Source organism: Pygocentrus nattereri, chromosome 7 (assembly GCF_015220715.1).
Source record: "Pygocentrus nattereri isolate fPygNat1 chromosome 7, fPygNat1.pri, whole genome shotgun sequence".
In the NCBI taxonomy this organism is placed as follows: Eukaryota; Metazoa; Chordata; class Actinopteri; order Characiformes; family Serrasalmidae; genus Pygocentrus; species Pygocentrus nattereri.
Window position 1 is genome coordinate 39,775,817 of NC_051217.1, and position 14,333 is coordinate 39,790,149.

A 14,333-nucleotide genomic window follows, 5' to 3' on the forward strand; every position below is an offset into this window, starting at 1 on the left:
GGCACGAGCGAAGCGCAGCTGTCTGAAATTCATACTGTTTAGAAACATAAGACATATAAAGAATCACTGTCATTTTTAACAAATATATTTAAATGTCAGCACGTGAATAAGTAACGTGTGACTGTAAATATAGCTGACAATTTCTCTTCAATGCTCTTTTCAACTCTTCACTCCACACTCACATACAGACCTCCCAGAACACTGTGGCTGTAATGGCTGTCTGGTGTATGTTTTCTCCTCAGGTCTCATATAGTAATGAAAGGGGAATTCCCCCCCAATCACAAAATCTCCATTCATATAAACATCAGGCGTCTGTGGCTCAGCCCATAACCTGCAGCTGACCAAATCAGATTTACGTCCTGCTGGACTTAGCCCAGTTATCCAGAGCATTGGTCCAAGCATGATTAAAAAAAATGAAATAAGCTCCATGAGATGCTCGGTGTTTCTAAGCTCGCCGAAGGCAAGTGTGACTCCTTTTAAATAGTCTACTTCTTATGATAATCTGTGGGTGTGAGCTCGGAGTCAGGAGGCGTGGTCTTGTGGGTGTGAGCTCGAACTCAGCAGGCGTGGTTATGTCTTGTGTAGTAATTACAGTAGATGGCATAACTTTTGTATTAAAGTCTCTAGTTTATTGAATGATGTATTAAAATACATATTCATAGTCCGCATTCCGAATTCAACTCCTGCACTGATGAAATCAAATTCAAATGAAGCACAATTGTATTGTATTCAAATTAATTACTGTAGAATCCATTCATCAATGTATTTACTGAACAACAGCCAGACAAACGCAAAGTTGTTATCTTGTTTTAGTTATCAATTTCTATAATTTACAATGATTCCTCATCGTCACCTGCAACCAATAACCAGTGGCACAAACCAAACGCCAGTGGCACCTGCCTCTAAGAAATCACTGTAACCAAAGCCAGTGACACCATGGGAATCTGTTGCCTAGGAGGCGCACTAACCCAGGGGTTAACAACATGTGACTCAGAGGCCAATTCAGATTTTTGCAGTAAAAATTAATTAATTCTCATTTGCAGTAACATAAAACGTTGCTGATAGTTCTAACACTTTTAGCAATACATGATCAAAAACACTTTATGTGTAATAGACTTGTATAATCTGCAGTCAAACATAAAATCTGAGAAACTCTGACAGAAACTGTGAGTTTGAACTTTAAACTCATCAACATATTACTAAAAATAGTGAATTATGGTGATTCACTGCAAATAAATATTTGGGCCAATTTTTGATTGTTTTAGCAAAAAGTGAAGCTTTTTTTAGCTCAAATTCATTGACACACAAATTTACTTCTATCTTCCAACTTAAGTAAACACAACTTTATTTCACTGCCACTTTAAATTTAAGTTAAGTTAAGAGACCCTTATTAGTCCCACAATGGGGAAATTTCACCTCCGCATTTAACCCATCTGTGAAGTGAAACACCACATACACTCTAGTGAACACACACACACACACACACACACACACACACACACACACACACACACACACACACACACACACTAGCGGGCAGTGAGCGCACTTGCCCAGAGCGGTGGGCAGCCCAATCCGCAGCGCCTGGGGAGCAGTTGGGGGTTGGGTGTCTTGCTCAAGGACACCTCAGTCATGTGCTGTCGGCTCTGGGGATCGAACCGGTCACAAGGCTGGATCCCTAACCTCCAGCCCACGACTGCCCCAGCAGTTTAATGCTACCTTAAATGCATTAACACCTTAAACTCAATGCTGCTTTAAATCTACTGCCACCTTAAATTCAACAGTACCTTAAATACATTGCCACCTGAAATTTAGTAGTAGATAAAATTCACTGCCATCTTAAATGTACTGCCACCTTGAGTTTATTAATACCATAAATTCTCTGCCATCTTAAAATCAGTGCTACTTTAAACATTTTGCCAAATTAAATTCAATGCTACTTTAAATGTATTGCTACTTTAAATTCAGTCTTACCTTAAAATCACTCCCACTTTAAAATTACTGCTGCATTAAATTTAGTGTTATATAATTTTACAGCAACCTTAAATTCCATAATATGTGAAATTTATTACCACCCTAAATTTATGGGTACCTCACATATATTGCCTCCATAAAATCGTAGATACTTTATATTTCCAGTCACCTTAAATTACAGCTACTTGCTACAGTAAATTCACTGCTACCTTAAATCTGCTGTCACCTTAAATACAATGCTGCTGCAAATTTACTGCTACCTTAAATGTATTGATACCTTAAATTCAGGGCTACCTTTAATGCACTATCAACTTAAGCCTAATATTTACTTCCACCTCAAATTTCCTGATTTACTGCTACCTTAAATTCAGTGCTATCTGAATTCTACTGCCAACTTACATTCTGTGCTACCATAAATCCACTGCCACCATAGATGTGATGACACATTAAACTAAGTACAACCTTAAATTTGGTATTATCGTGAATCTACTAAGTACCATCTTAAATTCACTGCCACCATAAATTCAGTACTCCTTCAAATGTTCTGATATTCTAAATGTATTGCTGACTTAAATTCAATGCCACCTCAAATTAATTAATACATTTAATTCATTGTGACTTTAATTACACTGCCAAATTAAATTAACTTGAATTCCATACAATTCAATTTTACTGTGACCTTAAATTTAGTGCTTTAATGCCATTTTAAATTTACTGGAACCTTGATTGAGTGCTACCCCAAAGGTGCTGCCACCATAAATGTAATGCTAATTTAAATTTACTACCACCTTTAATTTATTGGTACCTTAAATTTACTGCATCCATAAAATCATAAATCCTTCACACTTCTGGCCTCCTTAAAGTCAGAACTATTTTAAAGCTATTACTACAGTAAATTCACTACTATCTTAAATCTACTGGTAACTTAAATACAATTCTACCATACATTTACTTTCACCAAAAATATATTGATACCTTAAATATAGTGCTACCTTAAATGCACTACCACCTTAAGTTCAATGCTACCTTAACTTTACTGCCACCTTAAATTCTGTGCTACCATATATCCACTGCCACCATAAACATATAGATACCTTAAACTGAGTACCAGCTTATATTTGGTTCTATCTTAAATCTACTGTCAACTTAATATCAATAGTACTTCAAAATTACTAACACCCTAAATGTATTGCTAACTTAAATTCAGTGCTATTTTAAATGCAGTGCCACATTAATTTGAGTGCTACATTAAATGTATTACCACCTTTACTTTATTGATCCCTAACTTTACTGCCACTTTAAATTCACTACCTTCTTAAAGTCAGGAATATATTAAATTTTTTGCCAATTTATCTTCAGAGCTATCTTATATCTATGTTTACCATAAATTCACTAATTTTGCTAAAATGCTAATTTTGCCACTGTATATTGACTTCCACCTTAAATTCAATGCTTCCTTAAATTTAATGCCACCTTAAATATTTTGGTTCATTAAATATGTTGCTCACTTAACAGTAGTACCACCTTAAATTCAGGGCTATCTTAAATTTATGACTGTTAGACTTAATTATACATTAAATTTACTGATTTTTTAATTTTACAACCACCTGAAATGTATTGACACTTTATATTAGTTTATATCTTAAATTCAGTGATACCTTAAAATTGCAACCACTTTACTTCAGTGGTCAATTAAAATTACTGCTGCCTTAAATTAACAGATGCCATAAATCAACTGACACCTTATATTTATTGATACCTTAATTTCTGTATCACTTAAATTCAGGGCAAAATTAAATCTTCTGCCAACTTAAATTCACTGCTACCTTGAATTCAATAATACTTGAAATTTACTTCCAGAAATTTACTTAAATTCAGTGCTGCAATAAATTTATGACCATATTAAATTTATTTATTATGACCATATTTAAATCCATTGCCATCTTAAATTCACTGCCTCCTTAAAATTATTGATACATTAAATTTAATGCAACATTAAACTCAGAGCTATCTTACATCTACGGTTACTGTTAATTCACTGCTAAATATAATGAAAGCATTACATTTAGTGTCACCTTGAATCTACTGTAACCATAAATTTACTGCTAAATTAAATGCACTGCCACTGTAAATTGACTACCATTAAATGTAATGCATCCTTATTTAAATCATTATATATCCTTAGTTAAATATTTTGATGCAATAAATTAATTTCTTCTGTAAAAACACTGCTAACTTCAATTTATGCTAAGTTTAGGCTACTTTTAATTTATGACCACCTTACATGTGTTAAGATTTTAAATTTGGGTCTATGTTAAGTTGATTACAACCCAAAATTTCTTAATATGTTAATATTTCTGACCACATTATATTCATTTATATTCATTTGGTGCTATCTTAAATTTACTGCCACCTTAAATTGGTTGTCATCTTAAATTTATTGCCACTTAAATGTATTGCCTCTTTAAATTTAATGATATATTTCATTTGCTGCCACCACGAATATATTTATATCTTAAATCCACTGCTGCTTCATATGCACTGCCACCATAAATTCAACACAAGCTTAAATTTAATAACACCTTAAATTTATTGATACTATAAACCTGGTTTTACCTGAAACTTTAAATTTAATGTTTTTTTTATTTACTGCCACCTTAAATTCAGTGTGATAAATTCACGGTCACCTTAAATTAGGTACTACTTTAAATATAGTGGTATCTCAAATCTAATGATATCTTGAAGGTAATGACTCCTTGATATTGCTGATAGCATGAATTCCCTGCCACATAATTTGAGTGCTATCCTAAATTTAATGGCAACTTAATTTAATTGTCACCTGATATTTATTGCTGCAATAAATGCACTCATGCATGCATTAGAAATAAAATGCTTTATCTCCAAACTGCTCCACCTGCACTGTCCCTCTGATCTGCTCATTTCTAATCTTAATAATAATCAATAAATGCACTGACTACCTTAAATTAAGTGTTACCTTAAATTTGCTGTTTACTTAAAATTATTGAAACCTTACATTTACTGCCACCTTAAATTCAGAGCTATCTTAAATCGATTGTTACATAAACTCACTGCTAACTTAAATGTACTGCCACTGTAAATTCACTTTCATTATAAATTCAAACTACCTTCAATTGAATACTATCAGAAATGTTTTGTTCCTTAAAATCATTCCTTCCTTAAAAGCTATGCCACCTTAAACATAGGGATATCTTAAATTTACGATTAAATTAAATTTAGTGCTATCTTAAATTTACTACTACATTAATTTTTCTGCAATCCTAATTTTATGTCTTAAATGCTGCTTTATATGCACTGCCACCTTAAATTTAAATATCACAGATGTACTGCTGCCTTAAATTCAGAGCTATCTTAAAACTATTGACACTGTAAATGCAATGCATTATGCATTATGCAATGCATAATGTAAACTTAAATTTACTAAAACCTTAAATTTATTGATACCTTAAATGTGGTGCTAAGTTAAACTCACTTCCACATTTCCTCGTTTCCTCTATTACTGCCACCATACATTCAGTTTGACCTTAAAAAATATTATCACTGAAAATTCACTTCCACCTTAAATTAAGTGCTACTTGTAACATGTAATGCCTCCTTACACCTATTGATACTTTAAACCTACTTTCACCTTAAATTCACTGCCACTTTAAATTCAGTGTTAAATTTACTGCCACTTTAAATTCAGTGTTAAATTTACTGCCACATAGTTTTATTGATAAATTCAATGCTACCTTAAATGTACTACCACCTTAAATTTATTGACATCTTAAATTTATTCCACTTAAAATACAGGGCAATGTTAAATCTATTGCTATCATAATTTCAAGTCTAGCTTAACTCTACTGCCACCTTTAAATCACTGCCACTTTTTAATTAACTACCTCCTTAAATTCACTGACATCTTAAATTTACTCCACCTTAAATTTAGAGCTATCTTAAACCCATTGCTATCAAAATTTCACTTCTGATCTAAAATTGCTGCCACCTTTAAATCACTGCCATCATAAAATCAATGTTACCTTTAATTTACTGCTACATTAATTCTGTTGATCCTTTTTCAGTGCTAACTTAACTAAATAAATTAAATAACTTCAATTTTCTGGCACCTTAAATGTATTCATATGTAAAATCCAGTGCATATTTATATGCACTGCCAGCTTAACTTCAATGCAACCTTAAATTTACTAACACCTTAAAATTATTGATACTGATCTGACTGCCATCTTATACTTACTGCTACCTAAAATGTAAAGGTGTACTTTAATTTTGGTGCTACCTTAAATTTATCGCCGCCTTAAATTTATTGACACCTTAAATTCACAGCAACCTTGAAATCAGTGCTATTATATATGTGCTGCCACCAAAAGCACAATTATTTATTACCTAGAATTTAGCTCTACACTACACGCAATGCGACCTTAAAATCTATGATGTTTTTAATTTTACTACGACATTGATACCTTAAATTAACTGCCACCTTAAATTTACTGCCAGCCTAAATTTTCTGACACCATAAATGTACTGCCATCTTAAATTCAGTGCTAAATTAATGTCAGTACTTAAATATATTTCAGATCTTAAATCTACTATCATCTTGAATTCAATGCCACCTTAAATACACCTTTCCTGTATTTGCTAACAAAACCATCAATTATTGATACTTTAAATTCAGCTCTATCATAAATGCAGTGCCACCTTAATTTCAGTGATGCTTAAAATGTACTACCACTTTACATTCAGCCTAAATTTACTTACACCATGAATTTACTGCCATCTAAAATTCTATGCTAATTTAAACCTATTGCCACCTTAAGTTCAGTACTACCTTAAATCTACTGCAACTTTAAATTTATTGATAACTTAAAATGCCTGGCACCATAATTCAGTTCCTTATTATGTCTCTTCAACCTTAAATGAACTGCTACATTAAATTCATTGGCATCTTCAATTTATTGCCACTTTAAATTTACTTATGTCTTAAATTTGTTACATTATACATACTGAAACCTCAAATTCAGTGATATCTTAAATTACTGAAACTTTAAATTTATTGATGTCTTAAATAATGTACTGCCTTGAATTTAGTAATAACTTAAAACGAGTGCCCCTTTGAATTAAACGCCACCCCATCAATTTAATTTCAGCACTATACTAAATCTATTGCCAACATAAAATTAGTGTTGGCTTAAATTTAGCGCTACCTTAAATTTACTACCACTGTAAATGTATTAATGCTGCAAATTCAACGGTACCTAAAATGTATTCCCATTTCACATTTAATGATTGCTTGAATGTACTGCAACTTTTAATTTACTGATACCTGCCAATTCAAATTCAGTACTATTCAAAATGTTCTGCAATCTTAAATTAAATGAGACCTTAAACTGTGCTACATTACACTCACCGCTACTTTAAATTCAGTGCTATCTTAAATTTATTGACATCTAATTTTCACTGCCAACTTAAAAGCAGTGCTATCTTAAATTTACTAACACCTTCAATTTACTGTTATGTTAAATTAATTATTATATTATGTTATGTTAAAATTCAGTGTTCTCCTATATTTTCTCATAATAAAAGGACCATTGATTTATAACTTAAATTTAAATCTACCCTAGGTGCAACACAACCTTAAATTCAGTGATGCTTTACATTTACTCTTACTTTCCATTTATTTGTACCACCTTAAATTTACTGCCAGCCCAAATTTATTGACAAGATAAATTTACTTCCATTCAAAGTTCAGTACTAAATTAAATATAGTGCCACCTTAAATTCCCTGCTACCTTAAATTTACTGCAACCTTTTTTTTTTTTGATAACTTAGTATAACTGACACCATAATGCAATGCCACATTATTATTTTTACCTTAAATGCACACCACTTTGAATTTAATGTTGTCTAAAAATCAATGTTACATTACATGTACTGACACCTCAAATTCCATGTTATCTTAAAATTACTGCCACTATAAATCTATTGATGCTTTAAATTCAGTGCTGCCCTTAACATTAACACGGACACAGTACATTTACTGACCTTTTAAATTTGTTGATGTTTGCCACCTTCTGTACCATTCTGTACCATAATATGTGCTACCACATATTAACTGGCAAAATAACATCACTGCAACTGTAAATTTAGGGCTATATTAATTTCTCTGCCACCTTGAAATTAATGTTATATTCAATTCAATACTACATCAAATACACTACATTATTTTTTTTGTATTGATATTTTAAATGAATTGCTAAATTAAATTCACCAGCACCTTACTATTACAGCCACATAAACTGATGTACTGCAATCTTTAATTAAGTGCTACCTTAAATCTAATCCCAGTCTTAAATTTTTTGCCACCATAAATCTACTGCCAGTATACATTTTCTGACACTTTCAATTAAGTATAGGTTATACTGATATATGACATATAAATTCAGTGCTACCTTAAATTCACTTCCACCTGAACTTCAATACTATTTTAAATTTAATGCCACTTTAAATAGATTGGTATATTAAATTCAGTGCTGCATAAAATTCATAGTTATCATACATTCAATGCTACTTTCAATCTACTGCCACATTCAATTCACTGCCACCATAAATTTACTGCCACCTTAGACAGTTTTAAATTGTTGCTATGTTAATTTAGTGTCAATTTAGTTAAGGCAAACTTAAATCCAGTGCCACCATAAATTTATTAATAATTAAAATTGATTGATATACTAAAATCAATGGTAATATATTCTCCTGCCAAGTAAATTCTTTGCTACCTTAAATACACTGCTACCTTAAAGGTTGTGCTTTGTTAATGCCAATGAAAGCAATGCATCCTTAAATTTGTTTCTACCTTATGAGCATTTCAAGCTTAAATTGAATGTTACATTAAATGTATTGCCATCTCACATGTTTTGACAGATTAACTTTAGTTTGACTTTTAATTTAGTGTTACTCTAAATCTACTGCCATCTGAAATGCACTTCGACTTTAATTATTGATACTTGTGCAAGAAAGAATACAAGACGTAGAACAACTACTTCAAAGTGCTAAAATGCAGTTTTAATTAAAATTAATTTTAATTAGACCCAACATCATTATATAGTATCATGTAAGTGGTGCATATGAATACCGTATTAAATACTGTTGCATATTAAAAGAAGAAACATGGTTTACTTTTCAAAACCCCTTTATATAGCAGTTATGTACACATTAACCTAACAATAAATCAAAATGAGTTCTGCTCAACCATATGGCAAATTTAACAATTTGTGTGAGATTCTTAAAGAGACTTTGTGGGTACTTTCCCTAAAAGGTGTTTCTTAGTATTTTGCTGTGGCCTAAACATGATTATAAAAAACTTGGGAGCAAAAATACAAGTAAACAAACCAAAGCTGGAGCCCAGAATAGCAAATATCTCTACAGCTACAGTGAACTTTCCAGGAGAGCTGGCATAAGCTGGGATAAAGGTAACCCAGACTGCACAGAATATGAGCATGCTGAATGTGATGAACTTGGCTTCATTAAAGTTGTCAGGCAGTTTCCGTGCTAGAAAAGCCAAAATAAAACATAAAAGAGCCAGAAATCCTATATAACCCAGCACAGCCCAGAAACCTATAGCTGAACCTAAGCCACATTCCAATATTATCCTCTCCTTGTATTGCCTAAAATTTTTGAATGGGAGAGGTGGTGATGTTGTCAACCAAAGAACACAAATAAGGACCTGTATTAGAGTGAAAGTGAGAACACTGAGTCTCTGCTGTGGAGGCCCAAACCATTTCATGATATTACTGCCTGGAAGTGTAGCTCTGAAGGCCATTAACACCACTATTGTTTTCCCCAGAACACAGGAGATGCAGAGGACAAAGGTGATCCCGAACGCTGTGTGACGCAGCATACAGGACCACTCAGAGGGCCGGCCAATGAAAGTAAGTGAGCAGAGGAAACACAGAGTCAGTGAGAAGAGCAGCAGGAAGCTCAGCTCTGAGTTGTTTGCTCGGACGATGGGAGACATTCTGTGTTTATAGAAAACAACAGCCACACATACAGCCGCAAAGGCTCCAGTAATGGAGAATGCTGTAAGGATAATGCTCAGAGAGTCATCCCAGGACAGGAACTCCACAAGCTTGGGGATGCATGCATCTTGCTGGGTATTGGGCCAGAGTTCTGGAGGGCAGCGTACACAGTTCAGAGAATCTAAGAGTTTTGAAAAATGTATTCAGAGCTTTACACTGGAAAGAAACACAAAATAATGAAATCAACTACCTTATCACTATTTTGAGCAAGTTCCAAAAATATTCTGATACACAACCTGTCATGTTACTGATCTCTCCTTCTGCACATGGTATACAGTCATAGCAGCAGACTGGCTTTCCTTTCTGCACAGCCTTCCTGGTCCCTGGAGGACAGCTCTCACTGCACACAGATCTTGGCACCTAAAAGACATTAGACAAACATAAAAACAACATTTATACTTTGAAAGAAGACAATTGTATGATATTTAGAATACTACACATTGATAAATATCACATTTTTGTTCTATATTGTCAATTATAATAATAAAATAAATAAAAAATAAAAAATATAATAATAATTTAATTTCGTTAATAGATTTCAGAAAAGAAATGTTTTTTGTGATTAACTTTTAACTACATATGCAGTTGAAATTTAAGCAAAAAAATAATAATCAATAGATGTTTTACTAAATTAAACATATATTTTACAACCTATGTCATAATATTCCATATAAAGAATTTAAAATAGTTTGCTGGTTTCTGTTTATCAGCTTATAGGTTTTAAAATTGTTCATTCATATTCAAAAAAAGTAAAGTTCTGTGGTTGTTGTAATGTTATATTTAGGCTAAAATTTAGGCTTGGAGGTATATCTTATATTTTTTTTACAAACTCAGATGATGTTTTGTGTAGGAATTTATCAGTTGATCTTTTATTACTACTGTAAAGATAAACAACTGAATGTGGCATATATGTAATGAAGTGTATGGGTGTAAAACAGCAATGAAACCTTTTGCTTTGCATTGTATTGATTTTTATGTAAGGGACAGTCCAGAGATCTTTGCTGTCAGTATTCAAGGACTGCTTCATGGACAAATCATAGAATTAATGCAAGTTAAAATTCTCATGTTTTTCTTTTGAAATCATTATAATCAATCAGGCAATCAGTTTCCAAAAAATACAAGGACTCACTTGAAAAACATCTTTAATTAAAGGAGATAATAAAGCATTTCACTTTCATTACATGTATAACATACCCTAAAACCTGTTTTGTTCTTTATTTATTAAATTCATGTCATGAGTTTGAACTTCTTTGGATGAAGAAAGTTTTAAAAGCATATTAAGAAAATATCTATTGCAACTGACTGCTTTGATTATTTTGAGTTCTTTTAAATGACCTGTGTTTACAGTTAAAACATACTGCAAGTGTTATACTGTACCATGGTCTGTCCCCCCATCCAGCTGATTGGCCTGCTTATAGTGAACTCCTGGCCTCTTGGTCTGGATGAGTCATAGTGACCTACAGTCACAAAATCCAAACCACCTTCTTTCTTAAGCTGCCAGTTTATGAGCTCGTAGACAGCCACAGGATCACTTTTGGAATCAAATGAGACCGGAAAATCATTCTTTGTGGTAAAGTTCACTCTTTTAAGCTGGTGGAATATCTGTAGGGGAACACATAATTTGTTAAACTCTCAACAAAACTGCAATTTTGAACTGTGTAACCACTATGTGTTTCAGTATATTACAGAAATCATATTTTTTATGAAGACTGTTATTTTGAATGTTTACTGTGGAATTCCTCGACTATGATGACAAAGTGTGTCTTACCATTTTAAAACCATTAAAGATAGAAGAGAAAAGCCTGTCCATGTTTATGTATATTATCTTGTATACATTTTGTAGTATTTTTGTAATATTTAGTAGTAAATATTTTCATATGATAAATCTTAGCCCAATGTTATTATCAATTGTGAAACATAAACATACAAAGTCATGGAAAAAGGATCAGAACTTGCAGGAAGAATCAATAACTCTAAAAAGAGAAAACTAGAGAAATCTGTTTTGATATTTCTATGAAGTTAGCTAAAACATCTTTGTGTGTCGTAAAAGACTGTCATTAGTGTTACTCACAAACAATAAATGATTTTAAAACTTAAAATAAATACATAAACAATTCACTGCTATTGCATCCGGGACGGTAGCTTAGATGATATGACACGAGTATAACACGATTTTTAAGACATTTAAAACATTTTTAAAGTAAAACCAAGCTCATTTGACAGAAATTGAAGCCTACAAGACTTCATACCTGCCATGGTGTGAATTTAGCGCTCTTGTCACACTGCGTGTCATTACAGATAACACCGTGGATGGCATGCGCTATGGCATACGTAGCTTTATACACCAGGTTAGTGATGCGCAGCTGCGACGTGTCTGTATACGGGTTCTGCAGCGCGCGGATATCCTCGCTGCCATCACATTCCCGCGCGCCCTCTGAGGAGCCTGTTAGGCTACAGCTGAACGAGCTCTCCCAAAACTCCGTCAGCAGAGGAGATTTCAGTGCTTGTGCTGGAGAGAGATCCAGAAGAAACTCACGAAGACCTGGAATCACCGAGCGGGGGATCCCAAATCCTATCGCCCCAGCGCACATGTTAAAGCGCAGAATTCCTGGATCTATGATCCACGCCTCGCTGCCGATCCACTGAAGTGGAGGCGGCGGCTGTCTTGTCAGCTCCTCTAACAGAAGCCTCAATTCGCCTTCGTGAACAAACGCTACTATTACCCGCGCTGTTGATCTCCGGATGACGTTCGCCACTCTCTCCAGTTTACTGTGCGGTTGTGTTCTGTAGTAGGACTCGGAGTATTCCACACAGATTCCCTCCTCCTGCGCAGCCTTTAGAAACGACGCCATTCCATAATTTCCATAGTCTGTATCGCTGCGCACTGCCCCAATCCATGTCCAGCCGAAATGCTTGACGACTTTTGCTAGTGCGGCTGCTTGGTGGTGGTCACTTGGTATAGTCCTGAAGAAGGCAGGATACTGACGCTTATCGCTCAGACATGCGCAGGTTGCGTAGGGACTCACCTGATTTTCATTATAGAAAAAAAAAAAAGAACAGTCATTTGAAAGTTTGATTTAATTATTAATGAGATTTACTGTACTTCATAATTTAATAATAAACAAAAATAATAATTTTTGCACTATTTGGTTCAGTCTATAATTACCTGTGGAATTCCAAAAAGACCCAGCATCCTTGTCATGCTCATTGAGGGGGTAGAAGAAGTCTCTCCTACGAGAGCAGGAACAGCAGCAGCTGCAGATTTTGAACAGGAATCAGTATCATTGTAAAATGGTTCCATGCCGTTTGCAAACTGGAATGCAACTTTAACAGCCATTAACACTTCAGCACACGAGTCGTGTATCTGGTATCCTAACGTGATTCCCGGCAGGAGATCTGTCCTGTTGTTGATCTCGTGGATGGTGAACTCCATGGCACGAGCGAAGCGAAGGTGTCTGAAATTAATTCTGTTTAGAAATATACAATACATACAGAATCACTGAGACAAATTATTTTTAAGCAAATACTTTTAGACGTCAATACGTTAATAATTAGCACGTAACTGCTAACAAAGGAGATCGCTTATTCTTTACAATTCTCTAACTGTTCACCCTGTCAAACAGACCTCCCAGCGCACTGCAGCTGGAGTGGTTGCCTGGTGTAGGTGTTCTGCTCTGATCTCGTGTAGTAATGAATGGAGAAAATCCCCCCAATCACAAAATCCCCATCCACAAAAAGACTAGGCATCTGTCGATCAGCCCACAGCCTGCAGCTGACCAGGTCAGATTTACATTCTGCTGGGCTGAGCCCGGTTATCCACAGCGTTGGTACAAACATCATTAAAATTGAAATGATTTCCATGGTATGCTCGGTAGTTCTTAGCCTCCTGACGCCAGGGTGACTGCCTTTAAATAGACTCCTTCCTTAGATGAACTGTGAATGTCAACTCAGACTCAGGGGGCGTGTTTTTTCGTTATGTCTTTAAGTCAATGTTAACTGCAATGAAGGACACTATCTATCTATCTATCTATCTATCTATCTATCTATCTATCTATCTATCTATCTATCTATCTATCTATGTCTCTAGTTTATTGAATTCTAGTGTACTAAATTGTTCTGAATTAATCGTGGACACAGCGTGACTGAGATTGTGCACAATTTTTCCTCGGAATTTGCATACTAAATTTTAAGTTGTACAAGAAAGCCACAAAGGTTTAGTTCTTGAGTGACCTCTGGCTTCAGGAAAAG

At 34.1% G+C, this 14,333-nt stretch overlaps 1 protein-coding gene across 1 annotated transcript; it reads right to left on the minus strand.

Moving 5' to 3' along the window:
* Positions 1-9,292: 9,292 nt before the first annotated feature.
* Positions 9,293-13,832, minus strand: LOC108434022 (extracellular calcium-sensing receptor-like). The gene is made up of 6 exons (XM_017708936.1): positions 13,711-13,832; positions 13,252-13,552; positions 12,335-13,111; positions 11,463-11,687; positions 10,322-10,445; positions 9,293-10,206 (listed from the first exon to the last, which is right to left on the minus strand). The coding sequence occupies exons 1-6, from the start codon at positions 13,830-13,832 to the stop codon at positions 9,293-9,295; spliced, it is 2,463 nt and encodes an 820-aa protein (XP_017564425.1).
* Between the last annotated feature and the right edge of the window lie 501 nt (positions 13,833-14,333).

What these genes read in the sequence shown, in the direction of transcription:
- LOC108434022 (XM_017708936.1), bottom strand. Translation starts at nt 13,832, where the DNA reads ATGCCTAGTCTTTTTGTGGATGGGGATTTTGTGATTGGGGGGATTTTC. An exon ending in CAGCTGCAGTGCGCTGGGAG is followed by an intron (nt 13,553 to 13,710) that starts GTCTGTTTGACA and finishes ATTTCTAAACAG; the next exon opens with AATTAATTTCAGACACCTTC. An exon ending in GGATGGGGGGACAGACCATG is followed by an intron (nt 10,446 to 11,462) that starts GTACAGTATAAC and finishes AATGTCTTTTAG; the next exon opens with GTGCCAAGATCTGTGTGCAG.